Raw genomic sequence first — 20,329 nt, forward strand, 5'->3', positions numbered from 1 at the left:
GGGGGTGGGGTTGAGGGGGCGTGGCCAGCGGCGGGGCGGGGGCGGGCGCGCGCTCATGAATATGCAGCAGCGGCGGCGGCGGCGGCGGTAGCGGGTGAGCGGGGGGTCGCTCCGCTGGGCCGGGCCTACGGGGGGAACCGGGATTTCACCGGGCCCCGTTGTGGCCGCCGGGGCCGAAGCCGCGGGTTCCCGCGGCTTCGGCCCCGGCGGCCACAACGGGGCCCGGTACTTCCCCCCTCCCCCCCGCCCTTCCCCAAAATCGAGTGAGGGGCTCCGTTGCCACGGCGACGGGCCTAGGCCCAGTGGCTGCGGCCTACCCAGCTACTCGAGTGGGGGCTTCGTTGCCGCGGTAACGGGACTAGGCCCCACCGGAGGAGGACTTGCGGGGCGGGGTGGTGGACACGGGACAGACGACACCCACGGGACGGACCCGCATCCTGGGGCGGGGAACGGGACCTCGTCACCGTCCCGGGGCTGCCAAGGGGTTGGGAAACGCGCCCGATGGTTTCCAGATGTGGGTTGGGGCGGCCGTGACGGCGGTTCCCCCGTGGAAGAAGGGGGTGGGGGGTGTGTGTGTGTCGGGGGGGGGTGTCTGTGGAGGGGGGGGCGGGGGTGGACCCCGGCGGGGCAGGAGGGAGCGAGGCGGGGAGAGGAGGGGAGGGCAGGGCCGGGAGGAGGCACCGAGCGGGTTTTTCCTGTCCCCGCAGCCCCGGTGAGTCACGGGAGCGGCAGCGGCGGCGTGAGACCCGTGGGGACGGCACCCCTGCAATCCCCCCTTCCCACCCGCCCTGCGCCGCCCCCCCCCCCCGCCCCTTCGGACATGAGGCTGCTGTGGGGAAGGTGAGCGGGGCACCCTACGGGGGGGGGGGGGCGAGTCGGGGGGTGCTCCCGGCCCCGCGGGGTTCGCGGGGGGCTGCCCGGCGCCTCCGGGGCTGTCGGGGGCTGACACACCCCGCGGGGTGGCACAGGCCCACCGGGGGCTGGCACGGCGGGCGGGCCTCGGCCGGGTCTTGGCACAGGCGAGATGGGGCCGGCATGTGGCGGGGAGGGCTGACGTGGTTACTGGGGCAAACTGGGGCCCGGCCCCGTGTCGGGGGGGTTGGCACAGGTCGGTGGGGGTGACGTGTGCATGTTAGGGTGTGAGAACAGGCTAACGCGAGGCTGATACATGTACAGGAGGAACGGCACGGTGTTCGGGGGGGTTTGTGTGTGGGGCCTGTCTGGGGTATGGGCGGTTACTGACGTGGAGGGGGGGGTTCAGGCGGCGGGGGGGGGTCGATGGGACGATCGGGGTTACCGCGCTGTGCTGGGCTGGTGCAGGCGAGCCGGGGACGGTGTACAAAGGGTGGTACCGGCGGTGCGATAGTGCTTTGGCACGCTGTGCGGGTGCCGGCTCAGGTGGACGCGAGGGTTTGGCGCAGGGCTGGGAGGTTGGTGCCGCGGTGCAGCGTGGCCGGGGGAGACGGCTGCCTCGGAGCCCGGGTGAAGGGATGCTCCCCAAAACGCTTCTCTCTCCTTCCTCTCTCCGCAGGGGCTGACCCTGCTCCGTGCCCACCGATCCCCATTCCCGGTTTCGTTATGGCCTCCCAGCCGCAGCCCCTGCGCCCTGCCTTGCCCTGTGCCTCCGCCACGACTGCTGGCGGGGCTGGGCTGGCGGCCGGCAGCCCCGAGAAAGGTCTGTCCCCACGGGGGTGGGAGAAATCGGGATGGGGGTGGGGTTGCATGTCTGGTCTGTGCTGGGAAAGACCCCATGGGGACGCCAGGCTGGTGGTGCCCAAGTTCCGTTCTCGTCCCGGTGCGCCCCGGTGGGGCTGCGGTGCTCCACCAACACGCGTCTCCTCTCCTCCCTTCTCCCGCAGGCAATGCTCGCCCCAAGCCGCCCGTCCGGCCCAAACCCCGGGTGCTGCCCAAGCCGGCTGTGCCCACCAAGCCCTCCCTGCCGCACCCCCCGCCGGGGCCTCGGCACCCTCGCCCGGAGCTGCCCTCTGCCGAGAAGATGAACCGTCTGGCAGGGCCCCAGCCCTACAGCGGGAGCAGCTCGGGGACGCCCCTCAGGCGCCCCTCCTTCACCCTCAAGTCACCCGAGACCCCCAACGGGAAGGGGCTCTCATCCTCTCCGCTCGCAGCAGCTGAGGACCAGGGTTCGACCCCCGGTGAGGAGGTGCCACCGACCCCGCTGACCCCCTCCCGCAAAGGCCCGGCTCCCTTCAAGGTGACGCCAGTGCCGGTGGCGACCAAACCGGAGCGATTTCCCGGCACCACTGTGGAGGAGATCCTGGCCAAAATGGACAGCAGGGAGGGCCCAGGGAGCCCAGACCGAGCCCGGCTCTCGCCCTTTTGCCCCGAACCCTCCTCTCGCTTTGGCTCCAAGACCTTCTCTGCCTTCCGGAGGCGCCCCAGCGGGGAGGCGGACGGAGCCCCCCCCGGCGAAGCCCGCCGGACACCCCAACTCATGGCGGGCGAGCTGGAGACGGGGGATGACGGACGCCCAGTTGCTGAGACGAGGTGAGGGGCCGGCGACTGACCCGGGGCGGGGCGAGAGGCTGTGGGGATGGGGACGTTGCTCCGAGCCGTCCCGGGGCTGGGAATAACGGAGCTGAGGTCTGGCTGCCGGTGTCTCCTCCTGAGCAGGCAGCGCCTTGAGCTGCCGCCGTGGGAAGGCCGGGGCAGCCGCCGCCGCGCCGGGTGGTTGGTGCCGACCGCAGGAACGGGCTGTCCCGGTTGAGGAGCTGCCTCCGCGCCTGCAGCCCCCGAGGGCCGGGACGCCAGCCAGCCAGCTGGCCCGCCCGCTGCCCGCACAGGGGCTGCCCCGGGGCTGGGAATAACGGGGAAGGGGTCCCTCCTCGGGGGAAATGCTCCCTTCCCCCCCCCCCCCCCCTTGCCATTCTTTTCTCCTGGCCGAGCTGTGCCAAGGCGGAGGGAGCGGGTGGATCTGTGGGACTCCTGGCTGCAGGACGTCCTGGGCGAGAGCCAGCACTTGGCCACTCTCCCGAGAGCTGGGCACCTCCGGGAGAGCGAGACGGGGGCTATTTTAAACTGGAGTGTGAGAAACTCGCTCTCCAAAGGACTGAAAACTTTCCGGAAAGGGGATTGCAGCTGATTTGCGTCCCTCCCCCTCTGCAGTCAAAACCTCGCTGGTAGTTCAGTGCTGGTTTGGGGTACGGCTTGCTGTGGGCGAAGGGCCTCTTGCGGCTCACCCGACCCCATCCTCCTGCGGCCAGGGCGGGTGGTTTGGGGCCGGGAGGGGCCTTGGTGGGTGGCGGGAGAGGAGAGCGGAGGCGCGCAGGGGGAATTCACTCTTCTTCCCCGTTTCTCTCTGCCAGCGGCTCCCCCCCAGCCAGCCCAAGCTGTGCCGGGGACCCCCGCGGACGCCGGAGGCCGCCGTCCCCCCCTGACGTGAGTTCTCGCCTCGTCCTCCCGTGCCGCGGCAGCTCCGCTCCTGGGCTCTCTCCTTCGGGGCTCTCCTGTCTCCTCCGGGGCTCCCTCTCTGCGGGGTGCGTGTCTCTCCTTTCTCCTCGGGGTGCCGGCCGCCCCTTCCTGTGGGAAAGCCGGGTGCCCCCCGCGCTGGGTGCCTGGGCGCGGGGCCAGATGGTTCTGGAGGGGGTGGCATGTGCCAGCGCTGCTGCCGAGGCGTGGGCAGGGAGCAGCCGTGAGTCACCAGCCCGGGTTTGGTGACCTGGCAGGTATGTGGCAGGGCAGGCCCTTTCGGGCTCTCTGCCAGCCCCCCTCCCCTCTCCCCATGCTCGGGGCAGTGACCGGGACACCAGGCCACGGTGACACCGGGGGTGGCAGCCCCGGCAGTGGCACCAGGTCACCCTGGTGAGGGGGGATGAACCCCGATGGTGCTGGGCAGGGTGATGCTGGCCAGGGGGTGCCCAGCCCCGTGGTGGGGTGGGGGGTCCAGGCTGGGGCCTTTTTACTTCCTCCTGCTTCGTTTCTTCCTCTCCATCTGTCTCTGCGCTGCCGGAGGGTGGGCGCTCGAGGGGGGCAGCAGTGGGGGGTTCAGGGGGGCACGGGGCGGGGCTGCGGCCGCCCGGGCCGAGTCACGCGGGAAGCAGAGCCCGGTGCTGGCAGGACGTGTGGGCGCCTCCTGCCTCGGGTTTGGGGAGGGGGTGCTGGTGGGAGGGACCCTCACCGGAGATCGGGGCTGGGAGACGGGGGCTGTAGTTTGGGGGTGGGTGATGCCTGGGAGGTTCCTCTCGAGTGACATGACACCCCCCCACGGCTCTCTCCACAGCTCTCCTCTGTCCAGCCAGGCACCCTCGGACCCCCTGGCTCCCCAAGGCCCCCCGCCTGCCCAGCCCCGGCCCCGGGCGCTCCTTTCCAGCCTGCCGAGCCCTCTGCCTCAGCCCCTGGCTCTCCCGATGCCCCCCCGGAGCTCCCAGCCCCCGGCTCCCCCACCCTGGCCCCCGGCTCCCCTGAATCCCCCGCTCGGCCTCCAGCCGAGGTCTCAGCCTCCTCCATCCAGGCCCCAGGCGCTCCCTCCTCCACAGCTGAACCCCGACTCGGCGTGTCCCGCTCCCCTGGCTCCCCCCACACTCCCGGAGAGGGATCCCCCGATACTGCCAGCCCCCCTGGCACTCCCAAACTGCCCCCCAGAGTCACCTGCCCCCCCGGCTCTCCTGAGGCTGCTGCTGAGTACCCAGCCCCCCCCCGCCCATCCCCTGAGCCCCCTGCTAAAGCCTCTCGTCCCCCAGGCTCCCCGGAGGGACCCGATGACTCCCCAGCATCCCCACGGTCCCCCAAGGGTCCTGATTTCAGCCCCCCTCCCCCTTCCAGGGACTCAGGGCTCCGGCGCTCTTCGGAGGGGGTGTTGCAGCCCCCAAGTGCGGGGCAGGGCATGGGGGAGCTGGGGGGCTCGCTGAGTGCCCTGCCCCGTCCCGGGGACCCACCGGCTGAGCCATCCCTGGGCAGTGAGTCCGGCTGGAGCCTTTCCCAGTCCTTCGAGTGGACGTTCCCCTCGCGGGGGGCACGGCGGCTAGCGTCACCCCCCCAGTCCCCCATCCGGGAGACGGCCGGCTCGGGGCTGTCCGAAGAGAGCGAGTCGGACAGGGAGGATTCGGCCCCCTGCCCCCCGCGCTCTCGGGAGGACAGCGGGTCCGAAGTGCCTGGCCCCGCGGTGACCAGCAGCTGGGGAGCAGAGGGGGCTCCGTGTCCAGGGGGTCCCGTGGCCCAGCGAGAGCCTGAGGGCTCAGCAGAAGAGGAGGAAGGGGAGGAAGAGCGGGATGCCACCGTGCCCTGCTCCCCTCTCTTTGTGACGGAGCCTGGCCAGGAGCCGGCTGAGCCCGAGCCCCCTGCCCAGCCCAGCCTCCTCATCGAGGCCGCCCCAGCGGATCTGGCCCCAGTGGATCTGGCCACCACGGCTGACTCGGCCTGGGCGCCGGCGGGTGACTGCCCCGCGAGCCTGCAGGGCCCTGGCGGGCCGGGCCAGGCCGAAGGATCCTCGAGGGGCCCCGATCCCCACGCCGACCCCGGGTGGCTGACGGAGCTGCTGGCGTCGCCCGGCACCCACGCCACGGGCCATGGCTCTCCGGACACGGAGGGGCCGGAGGTAAGGGGGTGCGGGGAGCCTGTCGGCTCCGCGGCAGCAAGGGTTAACACCGGGCCACGATGTTGGGGTGGTGCTGGGCTCCTCTCCGGCGGGGCCGGGCCTCGTAGGTGGGACGGGTTGAGTTGGGTTGGGTTGGGTGGGCGGGTGGAGGCTGAGCGGGAGCATGCCGTGCCGGCAGGGGAGCCGGGGTGCGGCCACCGCCGTGTGCGGGGTCGCTGGGAAGCCATGGCCGGCGAGTCGAGGACCACGGCCATCCTCCGGCGGCTGCTGGCCAGCCTGGAGCTGCGGGACGAGCTGGGGAGGGCTCGGCAGGCGCTGGGCTGGGACGGGCCCTGGGCAGGTGCGGCGGCTGTGAGTACCCCGGGGCAGCCGGCAGCTCTCGGCCCGGGAACGGGGCCCCACAGGGTGGAGAGGGCAGGCGGCAGGATCTGGCTTCCCCTTGGGGCGGGACCCCCAGGCGTCTGAGGGTGTTTCCCCCTGCTTTTCCTCTCCAACTCTGCTGCGTGAGCCGGGACTGTGGCCCCCTGTAACCCTCTCTTCCGACTCGTCACCCTCTTCCCCCAGGACCTGCTTGGCTGGTCGCGGAAGGACCTGTGTAGTGAATTTGGCATCGGCAGACCTCAGCAGGCCAACACCTTCGACTGGACCCATGAGGCTGTGGCCAGGGAGAGAGACTGGCCTGGTGAGACGGAGCAGGACCGGGAATTTGGGACCAAATCAAGCTGGGAGAGCGCCTGCAGCATCAGGGATGGGGACCGGCAGGACGGGCCCTTCAGCAGCACCAGGAGGGACTGGGGCAGTGATTACAAAGGGACGGAGCTGATGGAGGAAGCGAGACTGGGCTGCAGTGACTGGTCCAAATCCCACGGTGCAGGGGAAAGCTGCCTGCAGGATCAAGACTTCGGTGCCGGCAAACCCCCGTGGGGCGCGGGCTATGGCTTGGACGGTGCAGGCAGCGGGGAGGAAATAGGCCCTGGGAAGCCCGACTGGAGCAACAGCCACGGCGTGGGGCACGGCCAGCAGCAGGACAACGAGCCGAGCTCCAGGCAGCCCAGCTGGGCTGGCAGGTACGGCTCCGGGCAGCCGGAGAGCCGCGGAGGGGAGATCCCGCCTGCATGGGCTGGTGAGTACGGCAGCGGTGATGCGGAGATGAAGGACGGGGAGGTCACCCCGGACTGGGGCAGCAAATACAGCAGCAGGGACGCTGAGACGAAGGACAAGGATTATACGCTGGGCTGGGCTGGCAGATCCAGCACTGGGGACACTGGGACCCCAGAGAAGGAGTTCAGCCCCGGCAGGCCAACCTGGGACAGCCAGTACAGCAGCAGGGACATGGAGAGCCAGGACTGGGAGTTCAGCCCCAGCAGACCGGCCTGGGATAGTGAGTACCGCAGCAGGGACATGGAGAGCCAGGACCGGGAGTTCAGCCCCAGCAGACCGGCCTGGACTGGCGAGTACAGCACCCGAGACATGGAGAGCCAGGACCGGGAGTTCAGCCCCAGCAGGCCAGCTGAGGCCGGGGAATACAACGCCAGGGACGTGGAGACCCAGGATAAGGAGTTCAGCCCCAGCAGATCGGCCTGGGCCAGTGGGTACAGCAGCAGAGAGGTGGAGACCCAGGACAGCAGGTTCAAACCCAGCAGACCGGCCTGGGATGACAGGTATGGCACCAGGGACGTGGAGGCCCGGGACGGGGAGTTCAGCCCCAGCAGACCGGCCTGGGCCAGCGAGTACAGCTCTGTGGACAGCGAAAAGGAGGAAAGAGGGTTTAGTCCTGAGCTGAGCTGGGCTGGTGAGCGCAGCATTGGCCAGACCGAGCTGGTCGATGCTTTTGGTGTCAGGAAAGACGACTTGCCTGGCACCCGTGTCCCTGATCCCCTGGCCCAGGAGCCCGGCTGGGTCAGCACCGACCGGCAGGAGCGCGATCCCACCGATGGCAGGGGCTGGGCTGAAGGGCTTGGGGGAGCCGAATGCCACAACCAGTTTGGCGTCATTGGGACAGAGCGGGTGCCGGATCCCTCCGGTGCCGGAGCGTCGTCGGACGGCTCGATGTGCTGGGCCGCTGGAAGGAGGTCCGGGGGCCTGCAGGAGGCCCTGGCAGACTGGCACGGGGACCTCTCCTTCGGCAGCGCTGATGCCGCCGGCTGCGTGGGCGCTGGTGATGCTGGCGGGGTTGGACCGGGCCAGTCGGCCTGGGGCGGGGGCCTGGGCAGCCTGCCTGCCCCGGGCAGCTCTGCCCAGCCCCGGGAGGCCGGAGTGGAAGAGCCAGGCTGGAGCCGGGACCTGGACGCAGCCGGCTGGAGCCCGGAGCTGCGCGACGCCGAGGCCAAGCGCCAGGAGTGGGCGACCGCGTTCGGTGCCCGGTGTGCGGCCCGCAGCCGGGACTTCGGCGCCGGGGAGCGGGGCCCGGGAGGTGACACCGGCTCGGCGGACGGGTAAGGGGGGCGCTGGCGGTGGCAGCGCGGCCCCGGGGAGGGATCCGTCCCGCTCGGGTGCCCGTGCCGTCCTGCGGCGGGGACTTGGGACGCCATGGGCCTCGTGCTGGCGTCCTGCCGTGCCTTGCTGGTGGCAGGGGGCCCTGCTGCCTTCCGGCTGCCAGAGCTCCTCCGTCTTTCCTCCCGCGGCCTCCAGCACTGCGACTGCAGCGGGAGCTTTTTGAGGGACTGGGTTTCGACTCGTCCCAGCAGGCTCTGCCACCTTGAGCTGATCTGGGAGGGGATGATGCCCTTGGGGCTTCTTGTGCCAGTCTCCCTCTGACATGAGGAGCCGTGCACCCGGTTTGGGGGGTGCTGGAGTTCCCTCAGGCTCCTGAAAAAGCAGCAGAATTAGCCCCATGCCCTTAGCGCTTCACCAGGGTGTGGGAACCCTGATTTCGACCGAACTTAGAGAGCTGGAGATTCCCAAAATGATAAATTCCCTCAAGCTGCCTTAAAATAAGCAAGCCCCACAGGCCTCAGGAAGGCCCCAGTCTGATCGAGCTGTGGAGCAGTGGGGAGCCCCCACCCCCTGCCCCGGGAGCTGTGAGGTGCCCTGATGTCAGCACCTTCCCATACCCCGGGTGGCCCTGATCCTCCTCCTCCTCTTCCTGCCCCTTGGTCACCTGCTGTCCCCTCTGGGGCTGGGCACCCCATTGGGGCATCTGACCCCTTTCTCTGCCCCAAAGGGGAGAGCTGGCCTGAACCCCCCATGAGTCTGGCAGCCTCCTTGCCCTCCCTAGACCCCAAATTCTGCCCCAACCTTTGGGAAGGAGCTTTAGGGGAACTTCCCAGAGGTGCCACCCCCTTGGTGTGACATCCCGTGAGAGGGGGGACACTCCTGTACACCTGGATCCTGCCCCGACTTCACAGGAGCAGCATTTGGCCCTTGTCGTGCCTCAGTTTCCCCCAGAGGCTGACAGAGATGAAGTTCGGGGCAGGGGAAGGGCTTGTGCTAGCTGGAGCTGGAAGAACTCGGGGGTCTCGTCTTGTCTTCCTGAGCAGAAGCGTCCGTCTCTCGGACCCCAGCCCGCCGATGGGCGATGCTCCGGCTGAGCCCCCAGCTGCGGAGCCCCCCCGGAGCGAGCCACCCAGCCCCACCGGGGAGGAGAGCGACCTCCCCGAGCCAGCCGCTGCCCCGCGGAGCCCCGGGGGCTCCCCACTGCCGCCAGAGGCTGCCGGTGGGACCCTGCCGGACACGGAGAGTGAGGAAGGCCCCTCGGACCACCCGGACGGGAAGAGACCACCGAGCTGGGAGGAGAAGCGGCTCTCCCTGGGCGCCCCTCAGCCCGAGGGACCCACGGACCTCGCCGGGCAGGAATTCACCTTCCTGGAGGTGAGTGGGGAGGGGGCAGCTTCCAGCCCCCTCGTACAGCCCTGGGGGTGCCTGGCCGTCACAGGGACGTCTGTCTGGGGGCCCTCTTCCTGTCCCGCTCTGGGGATGGGGGCTTCACCCTCTGGCCTCAGCCTCCCCCGAGGGGTGGGCTGCAGACTCATGGCCCCCAGTGCTGTTGTGGGGGTGTGTGGGTGCGCTGGCTGGGGTGGGGGGTGCCGGGGCTCCACGGTGCTGGGCACTGACCTGTTCCCGTGGGCTCCGCAGGACACGGAGGTGCTGGACAGCAGCGTGTACCGCACCAAGGCCAACCTGGGCCGCAAGCGCCGGCACCGGGCGCCGGCCCTCCGCCCCGGGGCCACCTCGGAGGGGGACAGCTGGATCTTCCGGGACTCCACAGGTGAGCGACCGTGGGACGGCGACCCCGGGACAGCGGGGCCGTCTGTCCTCAGCAGAGGGGTCTCACGGTGACGCTGACCCCCGTGCCCTCCCCGCAGAGCCCCGTCCAGCCCGCCCGGCAGCGTCCTCCGACGAGGAGGCAGCAGAAGAACCCAAGAGCCGGCGGGTGCGAGCGTCCCCGTCGGGCAAGGGGGTCAAGGTGCCGCTCTTCCCCGGCCTCAACACGTCCGCCCTCAAGGTGGGGACCGCTGGGACCCCCAGCGAGTCGGGGGATGCCTCCCGGCCAGGAAGGGAGGGTTCCACAAGGAGAGGGGAAACTGAGGCAGGTTGGGGCTGGGGTCTTGGCCAAAGGTGGGGAGGGATGGGGAGGAGGCGATGGGAGGATTTGGGGGGGCAGAGCACGGTGTGTCCACCTGACTTCACTCCTCTGCGCCCAGGCCAAGCTGAGGGGCCGAAACCGCTCAGCCGAGGAGGGGGCGCCACCGGGGGACAGCAAGGTGACCCCCCCCAAGGACCCCCACGTGCAGCGCTCCAAGTCCTGCAAGATCCCCGGCCTGAGTGGGAAACCCCTGACGCTGCCCCCCAAGCCAGAGAAGTCCTCAGGGTGAGTGCTGGGGGTCGCGACCCCTGTGGGGAGGCGGGGGCTGTGCCTCGGGGGTGGAAAGGGGGCTTGAGGGGGGGGGGAGGGGGCGGTCTGGGGCCAGAGCTGTGGGTGCTGGGAGGTGTTGGGGGTCTGTTACCGGGTCCGTGCCCCACTGAAGCAGTACTGAGGGTGGGGTTTTCCAGAGGTGGGAGGGTTTCAGGGGTGCCACGGGGGTGTACAGGGATCCTGAGGGGTGCTGGGACTCCTGGCCCCAGCTGGCACAGTGGCTCCCTCCCTCCCTGCCCAGCCCAGTGCCCTGGGGAGCTGAGATCAGCCGGGGCCCCCCCTTGGCCGTGCCCCCAGGGATCAGTCTGGGTCTCGGGGGTGTTTTGGGGGGGGTCTCGGGGGTGTTTTGGGGGCCTCGTGCCAATGATGTTGTGCCGACGTCACCCAGGTCTGACGCCTCCCCCCCGCACTGGCTGCAAGCGCTGAAGCTGAAAAAGAAGAAACCTTGAGCGAGGTGAGTGTGGGAGCCCGGGGGGGGTGCGGGGGGACAGACCCTGGGCTGCGCTGGACCCTCAGGCAGGGCATAGCTGGGGCCTCCCCCTCCCCGGCGTCCCTGCGTTGGCTCTGGGTGTCCTGGGGGGGGCAGAGAGGGGGATGTGGTGGTCCTGGTGGGAGCATGTCCCCGTGCTCTGTGCTGCCAGGAGGGACAGCACCCCTCTCCTGCCTGCTCCAGCCGGGGACCCCCTGGGGCTGGCTCACCCCTGGGGTGGGGGGTCCTCACCCTCCTCTCTCCACTCTGTCTCTTCCAGGCTCGCTCTGCAGAGGCTGACGCGCTGCCCCCAGGATGGAGGATCAGGCCTGCCCCCCCCGCGGCGGGGCACACACACACACACACACATCTATGCACTTTGTACGATGCTCGCAGGGTCCCCGTCCCCCTCCCCCACACTACACCCCGCTCCTCGGCCCACGGGCCTTCCCCAGCGTCCCCCTTCCCCTCGGTCCCCGTGTCCCGGGGGCTGGGGGGTGGGCAGCCAGCCCCCTCCCTTCCCTCGCCCCTGCTCTTGTATCACCCTCAGACAAAGAGCAACAGGTCAGGATTTTGGTGCCACTTTGACGCGACAATAAAACTGCGTGGGTTGGTTCGGGGGGGCCCTGGCTCTTCTCTCAGCCCCGTGACATCCCTGCACCGCGGGGCCGGTGGCCGCGGGCAGTGCCACCAGGAGGAGCTCCAGCCCTGCCCGGGGCCTGGGCAGGGCGCGGGCACCCCTGGGTGCTGCCAGGCTGAGGGGGGGCGCAGAAACACGGGGGTGCCAGCCCAGGGGCAGCGTGCAAGGGCAGACCCCATTGCAGGGCCCACGCAGGACCCCCACCCACCCCCCTGGAGACATGCCCACGCCCCTCCCCACAGTGGTACCTGCACACTCGCCCCCCAAACATGAGCAGCCGCTTGCACGCTTGCCTCGCACCCACACCGACTCCTGCGCATGCGGCGGAGCGCACGCGTGTGTGCATGGCCCTGCCCACGCTCGCCCACCCTGGCACCAAACGGCGCCGTCCTGCTTGTTCCCTGCCCACCCCCTTGCTGGGTGCCGGGGTCGCCCTGAGGAAGAGCGGGGGCAGCTGCCACCCCAGCCGCGAACCTTCCTGCCCGCCGAGCAGCCCGTCCTGCCGCCGGCCTCTGCGAAGCCCACCGAGGGAGCGAGGTTTGCCGTGGTGGTGGCTGCGGTGAGACCGCCAGGCTGGGCCGTGGAGGGAGAGGAAGAGGAAGGGGGATCCCCTGTCCCCGCCGCTGGCTGGGGCTCAAACCTCCGAAGGAGAAGCGCTGCTGGTGGGCGCCACACGTGTCCCCCCGCCTGGGCTTCCGGCCGGGCCGCTGAGCCCCGCTGCCACCACGGCTGCTCTTCAGGCACGTGCCCCCCCGGGCTGGGAACCCCAAGGCTGTTTTTTCCCGTCAGAGTCCGGCGGAAGGAGGGGGATCCAGGGGGGAGATACAGCCGAGGAGTTGGTGCTTCCCTGTAGGATGTGAGTAACTCCAACCGGCTTCAGAGGAAGTCGCCAAATCCCACCTCGTGGCACAGCCATCGGTTCCCTTCCTGGCAGGGAGTGCCCGAGCAGCACCGGGAGCTCAGGCACCCCCTGACCCGACACCCTGTGGGGGCTCCCACCCCACCCGCGCCCAGGAGGCTGCATGGGGACCAGGGGACACCACGGGGACCAGGTGGGCAGCCCCCGGCACGCGTCCGGGGTGGCCTTTGTGCCAGGCCTGCCGCGCCTCACACAGACCCAAGCCGAGGAGCGCGGCGGACACTTGGTCGGCTCCACTTCCCCGGTGAAGCTTCGTGCCGTGAGCTGGCTGGGGGGCTCCTGCTCACCCTGAGCCCTTGGCTTTGTCCTGGAGCTGCGGCGAAACCCCAGCCTCTTCCCCCTGGATGCACCTGAGGGGCGCTGCTCCCTCCGGGCTGTTCCCTCGCTGCCGGGCTCAGCGAGAAGCAAGCCCCCCAAATCCCCCTCCCCGCAACCCTGGCCGCATTCCTACTGCCTAAAAGCACTGCAGATAACGGTGGTCGTTATCAGCCCCGCCACCCCCACCGGTGATAACACACAGCTGCTGCTCCCAGCGGCTTTGGGGCCCTTCGCCCAGCCCTGGCCACCGGCCCACTGCCCATGGCTACGGCAAAGCCAGGGGGCTCAGCCAGCCGGCACACACCTTCCGACCAGAGGAGGCTGCACGTGGGTTAGCCCGGAGCTGGGGACCCCACCAGGAGCCCAGGGTGGCTCTGAGGACTGTGCACGAGTGGCGCCGTCCCCACTGCTGGGGAGGCCAGGGGGTGACTGGGGACCCTTCAGCTCCCCCTGGCATCGTCGTTGGGTTTTTGGCAAGGCATCGCCTTGGCGGGGCTGGAAAGGGTTACCTGTTCTGTGCTGCCCACAGAAGACAAAAATAGGCGAGATTGTTATTAATAGTGATCTTCGTTACCTGGGCTGGAACATCTCCCTTTGTAGCAGTTTCTGGCAATACCAAGGGTCTAATTAGCATTTCTTTTATTTCCCTATTTTATTCCTTTTATTAGCTAACAGGCTTAGGTAACGTCTTCATCAGGCTCGGTTGGTGTAGGGCTCCACCCCTTCTTTAAACAAACTTCGGGTTTTAACTTAAATCAGCAGCCGTCACGCTCGTCACACTCACACGCCTCAATTTTTAGCAGGTTTTTAATTCTTCAAAGGCCCCGCTGGCCGCAGCACCTCGCCCTGTGGGGTTAAGACACGCCTTTCCCAGGGACTGTCCCGGTCATTAGAGTATCTTGTTATTCGTTATCTCCAGCCCCGTTGAGCCTGGGTCTGTTCCCCCAGGCTGAGGCTTTGGGTCCCCTTTGGACAGCAGGTTTGGTGCCCACACCTCCGGCCGCTGCTGCCCCCAGCCTGCACCCCCATTTCCCAGCCCCTCTCCCTCCCATACCCCTCCTTTTTTCTAATTTTGGAGATCCCTTAGATCTTCCCCTCCTAATTCAGCCACCGAATTACCCCCCCCACTCCCTTTCTTTGCACTCCTTTGCTGGGAAAAGGGACACACTGCGCCGGCGGGGCGTCGTTGGGGGGCTTTGCCCTCGCAGCAGCTGCACCCCCCAGCCTCCATCCCCCGGTTCTTCCACTGCACCAGCACTTGGGTTGTAACCTGGCCATTTCCACAGCCCCTTCCTCTCTTAATTTACCTATTCTGACAGCAAAGGCTCCTCCGCTCCTCCGGCCCCTTGTCCCAGCCTGAGCCCCCTCCCGCTTCTCCCGGGGCACTCGTGGCTTTTCAGACTTGACTTTTTGCAAAGTCCCGCTGGGCTTCTCCAGGAGCTTTTCCCCAAAGCCGTGATTGCGAGGGCTCAGCCCCGGTGGGACAACCCCGTCCCACGGCTTGGCAGTACCCTGCTGTGGTGGGGCCCTTCCCTCCTCCTCCTGCTCCCTCTGAATATGTTATTTTTGGGGATGATTTTTCTTCTTTCTTGGCTCAGCTGAAGGCGTTGCTGTGTTTGGCTCCTTTGCTGGACAGCCAAGCCTGCAGAGAGCTGGGACACAGCGAGTGCTCCTCGTCACCGTCTGGTCCTTCAGCAGAAGAGGCCTTAAAACGGTCTTTTTTGTGGGCTGAGAGGGAATCTCGGCATCCCTCCATCCCAGATTTTTGGTAAATGCATAAAGGTCTCCCCAGCATGTTACACTCGAAATAGGGCCCCAGCAATTTGGGACCCTTCTGGTACCATGACTGTTTGCAAAATGCAAAACTCTGGAAGCAAAATGTAAAATCCCAAACGCCAAACGTAACATCCTCCAAGTGCAACACCCTGCTGCAAAGTGCCCAGAACAACCCTCCAAAGGCGAAATGTAAAACCCGACCTGTGACTCCCGGATGCAAAATGCCGAATGCAGCACCCCAAGGGTGAAATCCCAAATGCAAATTCGGACTTGAAGGGTGGCAGACCCGCGCCTGGCCCTTGAGCCCCCCTGCCCTGCCGGGACTGCTTCCCCGAGCCGTGGCACCAAACCCAGGCGCTGGTGGAGTGACCAAAATCCCCCGGGGGGCGGCGGGGGTGACGGGGGTTATCTCAGGGGTTGAGGCTTTGACACTTGGGTGAGAGCTTGGTAAAACCCCCCAGGAAGGAGCCAGATGGAGGGCGGAGGGGGAGCTGTGAAATTTCCCACGGGGGCTCCCCCCATCCATCCGTCCTGCCCGTCCCATCAAGGAGGAGGGCGGAGGAGGAGGAAGGGGAGGTAACTCGGTGGGACTTGTTGGGCTGGGCTCAGAGGGCTGGAGGAGCTCGGTGAGCCCGGGATGAGCTGAGCTGAGCTGAGCTGAGCTGAGCTGAGCTGAGCCGAGCTGAGCCCAGCGGCCGGCGGCATGGAGGAGGCAACGGACGCCTATGCCTACGGGGACAACGAGACGGAGTGTGAGTACACTGAGTGGGGCCCCTCGCTGGCCCTGCTGCCCACCATCTACCTGCTGGTCTTCCTGCTGGGCACGGCGGGCAACGGGCTGGTCCTCTGGACCGTCTTCAAGGGTGGCCAGGACCGCCGGCGCTCGGCTGACACCTTCATCGCCAACCTGGCCGCCGCCGACCTCACCTTTGTGGCCACCCTGCCACTGTGGGCTGCCTACGCCTGGCTGGGCTACCACTGGCCCTTCGGCACGGCCGCCTGCAAGGTCAGCAGCTACCTGGTCTTTGTCAACATGTACGCCAGCGTCTTCTGCCTGACGGGGCTGAGCTTCGACCGCTACCTGGCCATTGTCCGGCCCCTGGCCACCGCCAAGCTGCGCTCACGGGTCAGCGGGCTGGTGGCCACGGTGGCCCTGTGGGTGCTGGCAGCTCTGCTGGCCCTGCCGGCCCTGGTGCTGCGGCGGGCGGCCACCCTGGCGGGGGACACCAAGATCACCTGCTACATGGACTACGGGGGCCTGGCCGCGCCGGGGACAGAGGGCACCTGGGAGGTGGGACTGGGGCTCTCCTCCACCGCCCTGGGCTTCGTGGCCCCCTTCGCCGTCATGCTGACCTGCTACTTCTTCATCGCCCGCACCGTGGCCAGCCACTTCCGACGGGAGCGGGCTGAGGGGCCCCGCAAGCGCAAGCGCCTCCTCACCATCATCACGGTGCTGGTGGCCACCTTCGGGGGCTGCTGGCTGCCCTTCCACCTGGTCAAGACCCTCTACGTCCTGATGGACCTGGAGGTGCTGCCGTGGTCCTGCAGCCTCCACGCCTTCCTCAACAACCTCCACCCCTACTGCACCAGCATCGCCTACATCAACAGCTGCCTCAACCCCTTCCTCTACGCCTTCTTCGACCCCCGCTTCCGCCACGCCTGCGCCGCCCTCCTCTGCTGCCGGACCCCTGGGCCCGGGACCGAGCGCTCTGCCAGCTACTCCTCAGGGCACAGCCACCCCCCCGGTGGCAAGGGGGGGCCGGTCCCGGAGGGCAAGCTGGACCCCGCCACCCAGGAGACGCTTTTCCGTGCCTAATCCCCCCCCGCGATCCACCCCCGGTGCCCCCTGAGCTGGTCTCCTTGGGGGGACCCCATCACCTCCTCCTCACCCCAGAGCCTGGCTTGCTTTGGGATAGCCCCCCCCCCCCCCCGCTGGAAAGCCCTGCTCACGGGAAGGGGAAACTGAGGCAGGGGCTGGGCAGACCCTGGGAGGAGCCCCTGGGGGGCTTGGGTGGGGGTGGCTCCCCCTGGCACATGCAGGGCTTTGTATTTTGTGACAAATAAATGAATTTTGTTTAAAAAAGGAGCAGGGTGTGCATTGTTCCCTCTGGGGGGGGGGGAGTGGGGTCGGTGGTGGGGGACGTGTGTGGGGTGGCCCGGAGGGGGTGTGGGGGGGTGTGGCTGGGTTTTAGGGGATGTGTGAGCAGGGGATGTTGCACATGAGTGTGTACTACGGGGTGTCCCTGCAGCTGCTGCAGCCCCTCCTGGTGCCCCCAGCTCCCCCAGCCCCTGTTGGGGGCTCAAGGTAGGGGCAAACTCTCCCTGGGGTCTTCCCCAGCACACACTTGCAAAACTTCCCCTCCCAACGCAGCCGAGCATCACAGCGCGCCTGGATGTGAGTGTTTTAACACCAAAAAAAACCCCACAATCTCTCCACAAGTGTCCTGTCCTAGGAGGGGAGCACCCGCCTGCCCCCCTTCCCCCCAGCTCTGATTGCATCAGGCAGCCGCCCTGTCCCACCAAATCCCATTTTCGGGCTTTTCTCCTCCTTATCTGAGGCCAGAACAAGCCTGGGTGACTCACCCCTGCGGCGTGAAAATGGGCCGCTGATGCTATTAAATACCCAAAACCCGAGGGATGGGGACAAGGGGACCGTTCGGGTTTGGACAGGGGTTTTTCGGGTGCCAGGCAGGACAGCAGCCCAAGCTAACCCGGGATTTTGATGAGCCACCAAATGGCTCCTCTCCCACTTCCCTCCCCAGCCCCCCGTTGCTTCCTGAGGCTTCGCTCTAAATAAATCTTCCCCCTATTTGTTATTTACATCCTTCATTTACTCGTGATGAACTATCCTGTCTCCTCGGCCTTTGTTCCCGCTTGGAAAGGATGCGGGATCATTACTGGGTTCCTTGGGAAGCTTCCCGTCGGGGGGCGCGTTAACCTTCCTGCTTGCCACCACCCTCGTTTTGGGAGCCAGCCCAGCCAGAGTCATCCCCCCTCCGGGACAGTCCTTTGTCTTTGTGAAGTAAATGGCAGAGGTGGCTGGTGGGGGCTGTGGTTTGGATAAACCGCTCAGTGCGGAGCCTATGGGGGCTCCTTTCACCCTGGCTGGCGATTTTTGGGGGTTTCCCCACTGTTTTGGTTTAGTCTAAGAACTGGGGAGGGGCTCGGGGTGGAAATGCTGCACCTGGGGAACATGGCTCAAAGGGGAATTTGGGGAGAAGCGTGTTTACATTCAAGGTGCCTTCCAGGCTCGCCTGCCCTGGAGAGCCCCCTTGATGCTGCTCATTCCGTCTGCCCATCTGTCAGTCCATCTGTCCGTCCATCAATCCACCCGTCCGTCCCTCCCTCCCTCCATCAATCCCTCCCTCCCTCTATCCATCCACCCACCCTTGCCTCCCTCCCTTTCTCCATCCCTCCATCCTCCCCTCCATCCACCCTCCCTTCACTCCACCCCTCCATCCCTCCCACCACCAGCCCCCAACGACCCAGCACTAAAGGGGGTGACGGGGTCCCCGTTTTTCGTCGAGGAGCTGGTGAGGACGGTTTCCTCCCCGGCGTGGCGGGCTGGGCACGGAAATGGCTGCAGGGCGCCCTGCCAGCGGAGACGGGAGCCGCCGACTTTCTATCCGCCTCTCGGAGATTTCCCTTTCCCTTCCAGGAGGGAAATGTTGAGCTGAGGAGTCTCTGGGGGGAAGCGCAGGGACACTTCAGAAAAAAAACAAGGCCGGAGCCGGAGGGGGGAAGGGGCAGCGGGGGCCCGGACCACCCGTCGGAAGGAGATAAGGAAGGTGTTGCCTTCCTGCGGCAGCGCGCGGAGGGAAGATGAGGAGGGAAGATAGAGGGGGGGACAGCCGAGGACCGCGGGATGGGGGGATGGGGAGCGGGACCGCGCCGAAACCTGGAGCATCTTTGGGAAGCCCTGGGAAGGCTGGGGAGCTGGGGGTGCGCTCCCCAGGGTGAATCTGGGGACCCTCCATCCCAAAAAAGCGCCGCTTTGGCTCGCTGCAGCCCGCTGCGGGTTCGAGCTCGGCTGGGCTCTGCGGGGCACAGCCAGATGTGGCAAACCGTGTGCAGTGGGGACGTGGCGATGGGAAAAAGGTGGTTATTCCACACCGGGATCTTTGTTTGGGACTGAAACTGTGTGTGGGCTGCAGCGGGGAGACCCAGGGTGATGGATGAACCAGCGGGGATGGGACGGGGGATGGGAGGCAGCTCCCCCCACGCCCCCAGGGAGCCTCCCAGCCCCGAGCTGGGTTTTTCAAGCCACCAAATGGCCAAGCAGGAGGTTCCCCTCCCCGCATCCCACCCCTGGGGTGCTGAAATAATTCGGCGGTGTGCTAAGCCAGGCCATATCCCCGGGTGTCCCCTTTGAAGTGACCTCCTTGTTTACAGCCCAGCTCTGGGCCCGCCTTCACACGTCCCAGCCCCAGGCAAACGGAGGGGGGGACGCTGCACCCCCGCGCCACGGCGGGGATCGGGGCCCAGCTCCGGCTCGTGTTGGGGGATCGCGGGTTTGCCGAAGCTGCGCTTCCTCGCCTGGCAGAGGAGCTTTCGACAGACCTCGCGGCTCAGAAATAGCTGAGAAAATACTCATGGGGGTGAGAGCTGTCGGCTCTCGGAGGTGGCGATGGGGGGGGGGCATTTTGGGAGGTCCGTGCCCCGGTGTGTCCCCATGACGCCAAGTTCTGGGTGACCCACACCCGAGACCCCCTGGGGGCTGATTCTTAGGAGAAGAAGCAGCTTCAGGTGGTTGTGGCAGGGCGCTGGGGTCCTCGGGGAGGCAGAGCGCAGGCCATAAATAATGGGGGGGGGGGGGTTAAAGGGAGAAAGTGGGGTGAAATGGGAGGAGAGAGTTTGGTTTTGTGTTTCCAGAGGTTCAGGCACCTTCAGCCAGCCCAGGGGTGAAAGGCCTGGAACGAGCTGCGGGGTGGGAGCCCCGGGGGTCCGGTTGTCCCCACGCCCCTGTGTGACCCTCCAGGGCTGGGGAGGGGACGGAGGGAGGAGGAAGGACGGAGAAAGAGGGGTGGGAGTGATGGGTGCAGGGAAGATCTGGGTGGGTGGGAGGTTTGGGAAGGGAGGTGGGGGTGGAGTACGTGGAAGGATGGACGGTCGGATGGACGGAGGTGCTGGGAGGGAGGGAGGGGAAGAGGGGTGCATGGATAGCGGGATGGAGGGATGTCTGGAAGGATGGACAGATGGAGGGCTGGGTGGATGGACACACAGACGAGTGGACAGCTGGAGGGACGGGTGGGAGGACGTGGGGGACGGTGGGGGGACGGTGGGGGGACGGTGACATTCACGTGGGTGCGGCCGGCTGCCGTGGCATGGGGGGACGCAGGGGAGTGCCGGGGGGCGTGGGGGTGCACCGGGCACCCCCCAGCCGCGGCGGGGGCTGCCGACCCCGGTGAGCAGGACGGCGCCGAGCAGCCTCACCCGCCGAGGCCTGGGGGGGGCAAGGGGGGCTGCCCCCAGCCCTCTCTCCCCCGGGGCCGCCCGCCGCCGGCCGGACGCCGCACAGCTGCTGCCCGACCTCCCGGCTCCGGCAAGACGAAGTAGCCCCCCGCGTCCCCCTGCCCGCTCGCCCTGGGCAGGAGGGGGGTCCCGGGGAGCGAGGTGACACCGAGGTGACCCGGCTGCCGGCAGCTGGGCCCCACCGGGGCCGGGGGACGCTGCCGGAGGAATAACAGGAAGAGCCGGGAGGGAAAAACACGGCTGATGCCTTCTGCAGGTTGTGGGCCTCGGCCCTGCGCACGCGTGTCCCCCGCCGCACACACACGTTCCCCCCGCACACGCGTGTTCCA

At 67.7% G+C, this 20,329-nt stretch overlaps 2 protein-coding genes across 2 annotated transcripts; both read left to right on the top strand.

The window, feature by feature from the left end:
* Nucleotides 1-1,578: 1,578 nt before the first annotated feature.
* Nucleotides 1,579-11,174, top strand: CNOT12 (CCR4-NOT transcription complex subunit 12). The gene is made up of 12 exons (XM_086472327.1): nt 1,579-1,675; nt 1,860-2,505; nt 3,324-3,396; nt 4,238-5,551; nt 6,116-7,687; nt 7,817-7,986; nt 9,028-9,361; nt 9,626-9,758; nt 9,856-9,995; nt 10,195-10,361; nt 10,795-10,860; nt 11,156-11,174. The coding sequence occupies exons 1-11, from the start codon at nt 1,579-1,581 to the stop codon at nt 10,853-10,855; spliced, it is 4,707 nt and encodes a 1,568-aa protein (XP_086328453.1). The 3' UTR covers nt 10,856-10,860; nt 11,156-11,174.
* A 4,057-nt stretch (nt 11,175-15,231) lies between these two features.
* On the top strand, nt 15,232-16,344 carry APLNR (apelin receptor). The gene has a single exon (XM_086472268.1). It carries the CDS (start codon nt 15,232-15,234, stop codon nt 16,342-16,344), a length of 1,113 nt encoding a protein of 370 aa, XP_086328394.1.
* Nucleotides 16,345-20,329: the final 3,985 nt, after the last annotated feature.

The sequence above is a fragment of the Leptosomus discolor genome, chromosome 12 (assembly GCF_034619465.1).
Source record: "Leptosomus discolor isolate bLepDis1 chromosome 12, bLepDis1.hap2, whole genome shotgun sequence".
NCBI lineage: Eukaryota > Metazoa > Chordata > Aves > Leptosomiformes > Leptosomidae > Leptosomus > Leptosomus discolor.